The sequence below is a fragment of the Pteronotus mesoamericanus genome, unplaced genomic scaffold (assembly GCF_021234165.1).
Source record: "Pteronotus mesoamericanus isolate MK-2021 breed Mesoamerican mustached bat unplaced genomic scaffold, CSHL_Meso_final contig_33, whole genome shotgun sequence".
Lineage (NCBI taxonomy): Eukaryota > Metazoa > Chordata > Mammalia > Chiroptera > Mormoopidae > Pteronotus > Pteronotus mesoamericanus.
Window position 1 is genome coordinate 5777914 of NW_026555135.1, and position 14709 is coordinate 5792622.

The 14709-nt window shown below is 42.4% G+C and overlaps 1 protein-coding gene across 3 annotated transcripts in view; it reads right to left on the minus strand.

Moving 5' to 3' along the window:
* The window catches only part of TENM4 (teneurin transmembrane protein 4), a 375996-nt gene that overhangs the window by 75157 nt on the left and 286130 nt on the right, over positions 1–14709 (minus strand). For all 3 annotated transcript variants that reach the window (XM_054576340.1, XM_054576339.1, XM_054576338.1), the window contains one exon: positions 12562–12778. In XM_054576340.1, coding sequence (XP_054432315.1) covers positions 12562–12778 — 217 coding nt within the window. The remainder of the gene's footprint in view (positions 1–12561; positions 12779–14709) is intronic.

Here is a 14709-nt window from a genome sequence, read left to right on the forward strand (position 1 = left end):
AATGATAAAAACTAATTTGCACAGAAGAGCAAAAGAAAATTAATTTAAAGAACACATTTGCTTGCATATTTGTTTTGAATAAAATTGTTGTTTTAAATGGCAAAAAAAAAAAAAAAGGAAGAGACCTTTCTGATCATCTCTTTCAAACTTCTTCTTGTAGAGGTGAGAAAATAAAGTCCACATAGGGAATAGACTTGCCCATTCTCACAAGAATTGTTGAGAAACTAACATTCAAATTAAGGACTCAACATTTATTATCAGTGGGGACTTGGAAAAGTCACTTCACGTCTCAAACTACTTACTCTTTGACCAAGATGCACACCTAAATAACCAAGAATCTCAATTTGTTTTAGCTGTCTCAAAAGTCAGAGTTAACATCACGAGAGCAGGGCTCTCAAAGCTTTGATAACACACCATTTGTAAATATTTTTGAGCAGTTTCATTGGATGCATTTATATTTACTAATACATTGTACACGTGTTCTACCATCATGAGCTAATATTGGAAAGCATAATATACCTTTGGTGCAGTGGTTAATGGATACAAATGCATATTTCAAATACCATATTTTGCCATGTATAATGCACATTTTTTTGCCCAAATTTTCCAGGGAAAAGTAAGGATGCACATTATACATGGGTAGTACCTGAAATACCTTGTATCTGTTCTTGTGTTTTGTAATTATTTGTTATATAAAATTTCTTGTACCATAATATGTTCAAAAATAAGTGTTAAAATTCCTTTATAATATAAAACAAGTACTTAAATATATATAAATAAAACATTGAATTAAAAAATTAAAACAAAAAATTTTTTTCCTGAAAGTTTGGGCAAAAACATGAGTGCACATTACACATGGAAAAATATGGTAGTTTCATTTAAATTTTGAATTTTTTGGTTCACTATTTTTAGATTCCTGAACCTTCTGAATCTCTTGGTTACCTGTTTGTTGCATCTGATGAGAATGACCATTATTGTTTTTAACTTCATGGAATTGAGGTAGACTTTACACTACAAGTATCAGCTCTGCCATTGTTGTGGTTCCTTGGACTGTATTATCTTTGATCTGCAGTTACTTTCCAAGAATTTTTTCATGCCACTGGACCATGTTATATATAAGTTTTGGTTAAAACTAGATTTTACACAAACACACCCTGCCATCATGTTGTAATACACTGGAATAAGCCAGTACAGGTCCACTGTGTGCCTTGCTAAGGAGTGGATCCCCACCTCCTTCAGGATGCCTCATGGACTGGTCCAGACTTGAATCCAGCTAACGTGGGGACCAAGGGAGCAAACTAAAAACTTAGAATTCCATGCGAGTTAATTTTCATTTTATTCCACTATTTTTCAAGATAAAAAGTAAAGACAGATAGATGTTCTATTATTTTCTTCCTGTATTTCATGTACCACACTGGGCCTCACTTTGGGGCCACTGTACTGTACTCGAATTATGATGGTGTGTCTGTGTTTTCTTTTTATGAAGTAAACTCTAAAATGCTATATATTACATCATTCCAAAGCCAACTTCTAGTTGTGCTTCATTCTTTATAACTTATTTCAAAGCTCTTCCTACATTTACTATGTATGTCTTTCAATCACCTTAGGTCCAAATCAACAGAACTTGATCTAATCACTTATTTTTAATGTTTCTGTACACCTAAAATCCCTAAATCTCCAAACTTTATCATGGTTTTTTTTGCCACATCATCAGTAACTCTGTGCCACACAGGCCATTTTCTGTAGTACCCCAATGCCTCCAGGTAAAGTCCAAACTTTTCACCTTAGCACGTAAGTCCCTTCAGGATCTGGCCCCTGCCGGCCTCTTCAGGCTCCCGTCTGTCTCACGCCCTGTGCTGCCGCCTCATTAAACCCCTTCTCATGCCCTTGCATTGGCATGCATTTCCATGCCTCCCTGACTCTGTCTGTGCTGGGTCATCTGCCTTGAACGTCTTTCCTCCTCATTTCTCCTCACCTCTTCTTTAAGTCCTGCCTCTCAGTCAAGCTCTCCTGATTTCCTCAGCGGAAAGAAGTCGCTTCCTTCTTTGGCAAACAAGGCGCAATGTACTTATCCCCCTGAAGAGTAATCATTAGTTCAAACACCTCATTTTCTTTTCTAGATTGAGAGTTCTTGGAGGGTAACACCGAAGTTCTTTCCATCTCTATAACTCCAGTGCTTAAGGCAGGAGTAGGTCTATGGTATGCATTCAATACATGTTGAGTAATGAAATAAATATCACATAAATGAATGAAAAAAGATGATGACAGAAAAAATATATAGTTATTTCACAAGGCCCTATATATATATAATAATATATATATAATATATATATATGAGAATAATATATATATTATTCTCTTCCCTCAACCTATATATAATATATATATTATTATATATAATATATATTATATAATATATATAATATATTATATAATATATTATTATATATAATAATATATATTATAATATATATTATATTATAATATATTATATATTATATATATAATATATAATATATTATATATTAATATATAAATATATATATATTAATATATATTAATATATATAATATATAATATATTATATATAATTATATATAAATATTTATAATTATATATAATATATTATATAATATATATTATATATAATTATATATAATTATATATATATTATATATATAATTATATATTATATATATTATATATATATAATTATATATATATAATATATATATATAATATATATAGGTTGAGGGAAGAGAAACATAGACAAAGACCTGGTAAATGAGAATAGAGGTCAGTTATTATAAGTCTAATTGAGCATCTACCATGTGCTATATACAGTGCTGGGTAGTAGGGAAGATATTTATTCATCTCTTTTCCTATTTATTTATGGAAACTACCAGAAGACAGGGCCTATAGTTTTTGCTTTATTTTCCATTTGTATTTCAAGCAATTCAATAACTATAAATGAGACACAGTCCCTATGTCCGGCAAACTCACAATCTGGAATGAATATGATTTCACTTTTATCCTCTTGGAAAGTTTTGTGTATATGTGAGGAGAGGGAAGAAATCCACAGACTTCTTCAGATTAATTGAAGTTTAATTTTTAAGCCAAAAGGATCCTTGGGGTGACTGAATCCAAGCCCCTCATTTATTGGTGAGTTACAGGTGATCTTTACAGATGGAGCTTCTCCCTCTGTCAGAATACCAGGCAGAGGAAGCACCTCCCCACATCACAGCCCCTTACTGTGGAGTTCACTGCGAGTCCACTCCTGATGCCTCTGGGGTCAGACCGGAGGGCTGGTTAGGCTTACTGCAGAGGTGTTCGGCTAAGTCCTCATCTGATATTCTCCAGGGAGGACAACATTACTAATGTTGTTTATGTTAAAATATGTCTCTCCAATATTTTAACAACTTCTTGCTTAAAATTTATCTATGTTTGATGGAAATGCAAAAAGTCCCTGACTTATAAACAGTGCAATTATTGCTTGAGAGAGTCTTCACTTAGGACTGCAGGTTTGCAGAACTCAGGCTTCACTACCACCTTGATGAGCCAAGGGCTGACTCTGGGTTAAAGCTTCTTCTTCTAACAAAAAGGGTTGAGGACATCAAAGGTCCATTGGCCTCTGCCTGCCATGGTGTGGGCCATTTGCATCAACCATAGAACTATGCTAATACATCCGGCTAAGATTCTCATTGTCCTCCCAGTTCTCATGGTGGCACCAAAATGTATATGAATGCTAACACTGGTTCTTGCTATTAGTGATAACAACTATTAACACTTATTTAGTACTTACTGCCCTAACACATAACTGTTTTACATCTCAGTTAATCCTCAGACATCCCCATCAGGTGTGGATTATTATCCTCATATGACAGATAAAGAAAATGAGGCACAGAGTGATTGAGAGACTTGTCCTAGGCCACACAGCTAGCAAAGGGTGGGGCTAAGATTTAAGCAGTAGGCTACCAGTGCTCTGAAGCACTAAGACCTACTTTGCAGTACCTTTTGCTTTTATTGTGCAGTACTAGAAAGCAAGCCAGGGCCACCTAGGATAATAGCATTGTATCAGCACCATACTCTCTGGATTTCCAAAATGAAGATGCTGAGATGGGAAAATAAAGGACCTAGCAGAGAAGAACAGAAGCTCAGCACATGGGATCCAGGGCCAATCAGCTTGGCTTCAAATCTTGGTTTTGCCACATACATGCCCTATGTCCTTGGCCAGGTTACTCAACTTGTGCCTTGGTTTCATATCCGTAAAAGAAGGGTAATAAAGTCCCTATGACATCTGGTTTGGTGGGAGATGTAAAGGTCTTAGTACTCATGAAACTTATAAAGCATTTCAAATAATGCCTAACACATAGACCATCCTCAGTAAATGCTATGTGTTATTACTGAATGTGTGCTATGTGCCTGCCACTGGGCTTTTGGGTATTTTATCTCATTTAATCTTCCCAAGAAGCTGCAGGGTGGGAATTAGTAAACCCACATTACAGATAAGGAAATTGAACCTCGATCATCCAAGGTCACTGGCTCTAACTTGCCCAAGGACTTGAATGCAGGTTCTCTCCCTCTGTACCCCAAGTGGTTCCCGCGTCAGCATAGCATCCTCTGCAAATGCTTCCTGTGACGGACAGCTAGGAACAAGCTCAAGCTACAAAACAAACAGAGATTATAATTCAGTTTTGAAATCAATAAAAGGATGATCAAGTGGCAGAGGAGAAGTTGTTAGCTGCTCATAAAGATGATGAGAGAAGTTGCTGCCTGCATCCTGAATTAAATTCACCTAGTTGCTTTATCATCATAAACGTTCATTTCAATGTGGGGAGGGATTTTTAAAAAACCAACATGAATAATATATGATGGTTGACATTTTGGAGAAAGCAGGATCTTTACCGTCTTCCATCTTCCATCAGAGTAATTTATCATTGTCTTTCTCTCTGCTCCCCCCTCACCCGCCGCCCTTAAACTGATGGGGTAGCCTGTCAGCTCAGCTTGTACTGAAAATGCAGGAGTATAATTCAATAATAAATTCGCTCAGAGGCCAGCTGTCAGGAAGCTGGTGTTTATTTGAACTCCATTAGATGATCTCTACTGCTCAGCCTCTCTGAGGGCTAGCTGAGGGCTGTCTAAGGCCTGGGCTGGGGTGAGGCGGGGAGTGGCAAGCAAATGCTTTTCTGTAACTACTCTGCCACCAACACTTGTATGTGGCTTTAGATCTGCAGTGGCCTGATAAAAAAAAAAATTGTATTGTACACACAATCTTTTCTCCCTCCTTTCCATTTTTTTCCCTCTTGTAAACTCTTGCTTTCAAAATTCCTAGAAACTTTGTGCCTTTATAAAGGGTCTGAAAGAAATTCTGAAGACTTAGTATGACACTGAGGTGATTTCACTTCTGTTTATAGCCAGTCTTAAGTCCTAAAGAAGATGAAATGCTCTAATCTGGTTAGTGAACAAGTAAGGGGCATGTCTTCCTTAGTTCCTGCCCCACACCCCCTTTCTGGCTTCGTAGTCTCTTATGTTTTTCCTCTCTCACATGCCACCACGCCCCCCACCCCCAACACACCAGGATTATATACTCCAGATTTCCTAAGACCATGTTGATTTCAAATGGTAGAGAATGTCTGTTGACTTCTGATTTGTAAAATAATATCACCATAATTATGTTCCAACCACATTAAAATTCTCTCCATTCTCTGATTATCCTGGAAAGTTATGCCCGTCCCTCAGTCTAGAATGTATTTTTAAATACTATTCAGTTGAAACCCATAGCAAGCAATACAACATATTTGGTAGTATGTACACACACACAAACACATACAAACACATACATGCACATAAACACAAAACCAAAACAAGTTTCATGAAATATGTACTCTTTTTACAGTGTTGTACTGATTATTTTCCATTTCATTATACCCAATTCAATTTAAACTTACTTCTATTAAAAAATAATTTCAAGCTTTAGACGGGTGGCTCAGTTTGTTTTAGTACCATCCTCTCCACCAAAACGTTGCGGGTTTGATTCCCAGTCAGGGTACATACCTAGTGTGTGTTTTGATCCCTGATCAAGGCATGTACAGAAGGCAACTGATCGATGTATCTCACATCAATGTTTCTCTCTCACATTGATGTCTCTTTCCCTCCCTTTCTCTCTAAAATCAATAAACATATCCTCTGGTGAGGGTTAAAAATAATAATAATTTCAACCCACTAAACTGATTTCATGATGCACTCATGGGCTATTGTGACCTGAAGTTGGATAAATAATATTTTAATGTCCAACTCTCCTTACTGAAAACTCTTTCTCAGGCCAAAGGCCATTTCCTACCAGAAGTCTTCATTAGTTCACTGTTTGATTGCTCATTCACTTTCAAACACAAGCATTTACTGTTGCCTCCTCTGAGTCAGGCCCTGGGCCTGGTGCTGCAGAAACAAAGAGGCACCAACCAGATGCAGCCCTGCAGTGAGGAGCTCACGGACATGGATTTGCAGTGGGCGTGATGGCCCTGTCTTGATCTCTCAGGACATTTTGTCTTCACGTCTCTTCAGACACTCAGCTGTGGCTGACTAGCTGACTCACTGACTCATTCTACCATTCACTGTGGTTTAGTCTGTGCCAACCCCCATGCTAGACACTAGCAGTTCAATGACTAACAAAGCTTGGGACACACAAAGAGCCCATAGTGTAATCGAGTACAGATACTTATCTCCTTGCAGGCCTAGTGTAGAGTAGGTGCTGATCAGTATTTGCCAAATACAGCTTGTGTTTGGTGGTCACCTCTGTCCCTCTCTCAGCCTGCCCAGCCTCCCCTCTCCATGGATCTGACCTTCTCCATAGTATATGATCCTCTGCCTCCTTTGGGATAAATGCTCTGGTCACTCATCCCTCCTTTGTAAAAAATCCTCACGTGAAGATAGGTTTATTGATTTTAGAGAGGAAGGGGTAGGGTAGAGAGAAAGAGACAGACAGACAGACAAGAGAGAAACATTCATGTGTGAGAGAAACATCGATTAGTTGCCTCCCATATGCACCCTGACTGGGGATCAAACTCACAACCAAGGTATGTGCCCTGACAGGGAATGGAACCCACAACCTTTGGTGTATGAGACAATGCTCCAACTGAACCACCTGGCCAGGGTCATCCCTCTTTTTTAAAGGCCCCCTGATTCCTTAGTCTTTCCTCTTTCGGTTCAGTGTGTCCTGTCAGCTGACTTCTGCAGCAATCTTTTCTCACCCAAATACTTGCTTGAGTGAGGTAAATACCTACTAGGCTTAGGGGAGCCCAGAAAGACTTGACAACATCGCATTATTTCCCTCACAATACAGTGTCCCCAAACATATTATGAATTGATATTCAAATAACTTGGGGGTGTCTCTTTTGTCAGAGGCCTCTTCCTGTAATCTGCTTACCTGTCCCTCACTGGAAGCCACAACTATTCACTAAAGTGATGTGTCTATCCTATGTTCAGCCCTTTCAACCCAGTCAGTTCTTTCCAAGAAAAGAGATACAGCCTAAGTTGTATAGCAGGGAAATGGCTGCCTTGAGTGTTCTTTGAGGAGGAAATGTCCCAAGCTGCCCTCCCTTTTCCAGTTGTCTAATCCCAAGTTCCACAGTCTGGGTCCTGTTATCTGTCTTCCTTGTATGGACAATCTAGTTTGGGATCCTTCCCATCCCACTCAAGTTTCTATAGAGAGCACTCTGCATTGTGTCCTCCCTATGATTCCAGGGGAGAGGCAGGTGTGTTTACCAGGCAGATGGGGTCCAGGCATCCAGGCCAATAAAGAAAGATGTGTTTAAGTCAAGGAACATGTAGAAAGGACCCATGGACAAAGCCAAAGTGGGGAAGGATTGAGGGTGGGGGTGGGTAGGTGGGGCAGGGGAAAGTGCTGGTGGGAAAATGGGAGACAAACGTATTTGAACAATAAAAAAAATTAAAAAACATAAGCTTGAAAAAGTAATAAAATAAAATTGAGATAATAATAATAGTGAAAATAATAGAAGGAGGGTGGTGTTCAAGCCACCTAATCTGGAGATGGTGGTTCCTATGCTTACTCTGTCCCCTCCTACTTTAGATCAGCTGAAGTCATTCCCACCTTTATCACTTTTTGTGGCACTGAGGACAGCCATGGCAGAATGTCAGAGCTACTGTCTTCATTAAACCTCTACTAGACACCTGCTCTGCGCCAGGCATATTCCTGGGCTCTGGGGACACAGATGAACCAACCAGGGTTCCTGAGGGAGGCCTTCCTCACTCTAAGTCCATCTGGCAGTATTTTTGCTGCAGCTCTGAGTCAGGCTCTATGCTTCCCTCTAAGGGGTGTAGCCCCACCCAGAGCCTAGACTGCTCGGCTGGGCCCCTTGTACCTTGGGGAGCTGCTGCCCATCTTTCCCTGATGGCCACCCTTGCTCCTGGACATCTAGCACCAGCTGAGGTGCTACACAGAAGCATAGGGAGTCCCCTCCCTGAGTGAGACGCACAGCTGGGAACCTGCAGAGTGAAGAAGCCGTACTTCTGGGGGCCGCCTTGCCTTGCTAGGCTCAAAAATGCTGCTGGGCTTCTCGGTGACAGCCTGCTTCTCAGAACCTATTAAATGGACTTCCATTCTGACTATACAAATTGTGGCATGGCATATCAGGTGAGGAAGGATATAGAGTTTTCTGTCAGGCACAGGCCGTGTTACTGTTACATACAGACAGCAAGTCAAGTCTGCTTGCCCATCAGAAATCCCACTCTCTGGACAAGTGCCACCGAATTTCCCCCTAACAAGGATCCTGGCTGATAGTTGGCTGGCGTAAGGCCATCTTTTCCCTCCCCCAAATAAGAACTGGACAATCTAATCCTGGTTCCTCCCTGGGTGGACTTTCCTGGAGGGCAGGCACTCTCAAGTTTCACTTCCAATTAAGGAGGTGCTGTTGGAAGCTCTTTCCAGCATCGCCACCATCATCTTCATCATCATCACCACCATTATCATATAATTAGCAAGCATTTTTTTGTGTGTTCAATATTAGATTGAAATTTTATGTCCCTATATATTTTTTCATTTAATTCTCATGGCAACCCTGAAAAATAGACATTATTACACCACTCTTACAGATGAGGAATAGAGCTCAGGGAAGTTAAAGAATTTGCCCAAATTCACATAACTAGAAAGTGGATGCAATGGATTTTAAATCCAGGTCTGTCTAATTCCAAAGTGTGTGCTATTTTCACCAGGTCAGGCTGCTGTCATAAATGCCACCATTTACTGATCACCTGTGTACCAAGCCCTGTGCCAGGCACTATATTTTAGTTAATACTTTGAATGGCTTTTATGAATAATTGCTATTATTGCCAATTTATAATTGAAGGTAGGTGCATAAAGGTTAAGTCATTTTCCTGATGTCACACAGAGCTAGTGGGAGATAAAGCCAAAATTCAAACTCTGGGCACTTTCTCTTAGTCCACATTCCTTCACGTGAGATGAAAGAAAGCAACAACCCAACCTTGGTAACCCAACCTTTATCCCAACTATTCAAATAAGCACTGTATTACTGGCCGAGATGAAGGTCATGGAACACCAAGGAGGTAGTCCAAAGAGAAAAGCATCTTCTGCCTCCTGTTTCTAGGTGTCCAGTCACTTGGGCTTGTTTTACATAAAAATATATTTGGGGATACTCAGTAGTGATAGGCAGCTGTTTTGTCTGAATCTAAATCAGTGTGGAGCAGGGACATCATGATTCAGGAAAATGTTAGGCAAAAGGAAATTTTATAGTAACACGTGGAAGTTACCAATATTCACTCACTTGTAGAGCAAATACTAGAGTCTAGTACTATAGGTTTGAAGAGTTGAATGGTTTCTTCTTTGAAAGCATCTGTAATTTAACTGAAGGTGACAGATACATAAACAATGAGGTGGGAGCTGACTTCCACTCCTGCTTCTGCTACTAATGTGTAATGTGATTTTCAGTAGATGATTTAACCTCTCTGGGCTCTGAATCTGCAGTGTAAAATTAAGTAAACTAGATAATGTATCTATCCATCCTCCTTCCTACCATCCCTCCCTCTTTCCCTCCCTCTCCCTTGCTTTCCTTCAATTTCTTCATTGTTCAAGGCAGTATCTATGCACATTTGTCTTGAACAGCTAGGTGCTAAAATGAGTTGTATGATACACTCCTTTCCTGGAGGACTTCGGTCAGAGGGGTGACAGACACTCACATATTTGGTATATAAATCCACTTGTCCAGAGCTGAGCATCTAGTAGTGGTGGCAGAGCCAGGATCTGAAGCACACGTGGGCCCGACTCCAAGGCCCATACACGCCCCTTCGGCTGAGAGGTCCATTTCTCCCGTTACAGGATTCTCAAGTTCCAGACTTGAAAGGCCCCTTAACGCAAGTCAGACCTGCCAGCTCGGTGAGTGACCAGAGGGCATACAGGGGTACATGGCCTTTGCTGGCACTGGTCAGACTGGCATAATAAGGGCATCCCTTAAGCTGAACAGCCACACTGGACGCCAACCAGCAACAGCCCTAATCAGATTCCATAATAGGTCTAGGAAAGAAAGGCTGAGCAAGTAACATTCCTCTTGGTTGGAATAATATTTACATCTCCAGTTGATTAGAAGAACTCAGACCACATGAAGGCCCACAAGCATACATATAAAATCATACAACTGAGTAAGACAGCAGGAAGCTTCCTACCCAGAGACAAAAGCAGCATTTCTGGCTAAGACAAAAGAATAGGTTTTTCCTCACTCTATTTCTGCTTCTGGCTCTGCCCCTTGACTGGCCTGTGAATTTGGGAAGGTCACTGAACCGCAGAGGTTCTCAATATTCTCAGGGTAGGTTGAAGGGTTTGGAATATAAAGTGCCTTCATCTCTAAAAAGGTTCAAGCTTGAATGCATGTACATGCTCGTATCAAGCCCTTCTGGTGAGGCTCAGAGCACTTTCCCAATTTCACCTCTGCTGTCTTGTCATTGCTCCTGTGAGGAAGGGTCAGGCCAGGGAAGTCATGGGCCCTGGTGGGGATCCAGTTCCATCACGTCCCAGTAGCGAGGACTTCCCTTGGAGTCCCAGTTACACTCTGGGGTTGATAATCCACTTACCAGGGTGGCTGCCCTGATTCCTTCTTAGGTCCCTGCTCTTCTCCCCGTACACATTCTCCTCGAGCAAACTTGTGTGTGCTCATGGTGTCAACTCCTGCTTGTTTATAGCTGGCTTCCTAATTGAGATCTCTGGCCCTAACCTCCGCGTGAGCTCCAGAATTGCTTATGAACTACAAACAGATGTTCCCTCTTGGGTGTCCTACTGAGGTGTGTCCTTTCCTTGTCCTTATGGTGCTCAGGTGGAGGTCATCATCTTGTTCCCAACCCTGCTCTGCTTTCAGGTCGCCAACCTGGTGAGGAACCAGCATCTATCCAGGTACCTGAGTAAAAGTCTTCTATCTCTAGCATCCCTCAGACCCAACTTAGGTCTAAGCCCTGCCAATTTCCCCCTTTAAACAGAACTTGAGGATGTCCTTCACCATTTCCACCCCCATCACTGCCCTACCGCCCCTTAGGGCAGGAACTCTCAGCACAAAAGTCATGAGCGTGGAAGGTACACATCTGTGACTGCTCAGTTAATATATGCTGACTTTCAGAGAAACCTCTGCATACCTGAGGCATTACTACATTGGAAGACATTCAAAAGAAATTATTAGAAATTCCTCCTTCTCGGATACCCTTTTCCTGTTCACAGACCCTGAGCTGGGGAGCAAAGAACAGAGAGCAGTCTTTTGCTGGCTCCTGTGCCCTTTCATGCACCTGGGTCCTTGCACAATCTGTACCTCCCCTTGGGTCACCCTCTTCCTCCCCTGCCCAGCTATTTCTCACCTTTAAGGCTCAGTTCTTAATTAATGGCCTTCCCCCTATCCAGAAGCACCTCCTCTATGTTCCCAGAGTCCCCTGGACATATTTCTAGCTTATCACACTGAAACTGTCTCTTTTTTATCTCCCAAACAGCGGACTGTGAGTGACCAATGAACAGGGGGTGTGTTCTATGCATCTCTCTGATTCTAGCCCTGAGGTGAGAAACAGACCTCAGGAAAAAACACTGTCCAGTGGATGACACAACTGAAAACTTGAGAAAGAGTGCGTGGACACACGGCCTGGGACATCAGCAGATGGACCCACCCCCAGCCTAACAGGTCCTCTGGACATTAGTTCTGAGGACGAACAGTGTTAAAGCCTTTCAGCTCATCTGCAGACTGCAGAATCAGTAATAGCTGACTGCAAAGTGGGTATTGATCCAAGATTCCCGCTGGACTTTTGATTTCTCATTCTCCCCATCTATCATCGAGCAGGAGCAACAAAACTTTGCTCATAAAAAATTCCAAATGCCTTAGATAGCATATTTTCTAAATGTGGGTATCTGAGGCTTCTCCTTTGCCTCCCCTGACATTCCATCAGGAGCCTTCGATGCCCATCCCGCTGGCTTCCTCCCTCCCCACCCCACCCAAAGGCTGCCCTGGAGGTGATTCCGTTCTCTGTCAGAGAGCCACGGCTGGAACTGGGGCCCAATGGACTCACCCTCCATCAAAGGGGTTCTCCCCGGGGATGATGTGTGTGCTGTCCCTGCCCACCAGGAACTTGATGCGGTCGTAGAAGGAGTGCAGGTTCTGCTGGGACACGGGGGCCTGTGTCTCCTGGATGATGTCCAGTGGGTCAGGGGAGCCCAGGCACAGGGGGTTGACATGACAGAGGGGCTGAAGGCAGCAGTCGGGGTCCATGCAGTCCACCAAGCCATCTGCAGGGGTGACAGAGCATGAGGTTTATACCACTATGTTCAATCATCCATGTTTGTCCACAATGTCTTCATTCACTTCTTCTATATATTCCACTCACTAAAAACTTTATTAAGTGCCAGGCCTTTGCTGGGCACCAAGGAGGTCCAATTGCTTCGGATCTGTTCCCAACCCACTAGCCTCATAGGGGAAATAGACAAGTAGGTGTACAGGGGACATGTGCTATTTTTTTTTTCAAAGAAATAGAAGGAATTCTATACATGAAGTCCCAGAGGTAAGAGGGTACATTGAACACTGAAGCTGCTAAATTCAAAGGCTGGGCTCAGGAAGTGAGGGGTTCAGGGAAGAAGGTAAGAGTGTTGTGTTGGGCCTGGGGAGGGGTGTAGGGGCAGGTTAGAGAATTTGCATTTTACCTGAGGGACAATGGGAGCTACTGAAAGGTCTTAAGCAAGGGGTAGATGCTGGGGGCTCCATGGGGGGGTGGTTGTGGAGGTGGCACAGGGAACAATAATGGTTGCTGAGACTAGAGTGCTGACAGTGAGTACTGAGAGAAGTGGATGGTTTTGAGAGACATGTAAGTGGTAAAGACCTGGCAATTGATTGGCTTTTGGGGGTGAGGGCGGGGCAGTGCCATGAAGGCCCCGTAACCCTCAGCGTCTCTCCCAGCTGCGAGGTAAGTATGTGCAGCTGGGCTCTGCCTTCTGGGGAAGGGGCTTTCTGGGTTTACTACATGGTTTCTAGTCTCTGGTCGAGTTGCCATTAGCAAGGAATTCTCTTTACCATGTGGATGGACTTCCTCAGGACTAAAAATTATATTACAGCTTCCAGCTTCCCAAAGCTTAAAGAAAGAAATTCCACTAGACCACAGATTTTTGCTTGCATTATCCTGAGGTATTTTTAGACTAACTTAAAAAGGATAACAAACCCAGGGATTAGAAGATGCTGCCTAAAGTGAGGGGCAGAAAAGCTCAGGATTGTAGTCTGTGTGCTTTGTAGGCAGAGAACAGTCTAAGGGGGCAGGATCAAATTCTGCCTCTCTTGCTTATGAGGCTGTGGTTTTGGACACACTTCCGCATCACTCTGGGGGCATAGACCCTATTCTGGTATCTCTGTTTTATCCCTACCACTTGGTATGGGTGTTTAAAACATGAACGTGAAATAACTGAATGAATTAACAAATGAATCAAGAAATGAAAACAAATGATAGTCCATAAATGCCAGAAAACCATTATCTTTATTCCATTTAATGAATAGTGTGGTATGGTGGGAAGATCAATGAGGCTCAGAGACTGAAGTTCAAGTTCCAGACTGAGTTTCTGTCCTCACGCTGAGCCCCAGTCCCGTCACTGACATGCCTCCCTCACTTCTGCCTCTGGGGGTCTGCTGCCCACCAGACTGCGACTGCATATGTGCTGCACTCCTAAACCTCCTTACTTACCTCAGGGGTGTCACGGCCTCAGACAATTTACTTGATTTCCCCATATCCAAGGCCTTACACCCTCCTTGAAGGCAGCACAATGGCAAAGAGTATGCATTCCAGAGCCAGACTGTTTGGGGTCAAATGGCTCTGAAACTTAAACTGTGTGACCTTGGGCAAGTTACCTAAGGTCTCTGGCTTCAGTTTATCACATCTCTCACAAGGGGATTATTAGAGTATCCCTCTCCCCACACATACATTTCTGGGCAGCCTTACTTAAGTGTCACACAAGTATTTGTTACACAAATGAGTACGTCCCCACGTCTAGCAGAGTACCTGGCATTCAGTTATTGCCAAATAAGGCGGAGTTCCTCTTCCCGATCCTGACCCTAGAACAGGTTCACTAAAGTGAAGGGCTATTTGTCTTTTGTTTGCTCACCTGCCAGATTCATCCTGAGATGTGGACAGGTCTCTCGTCACCCCATCACAGTCCTGGGTCCTAACTTGGGGCTCCTG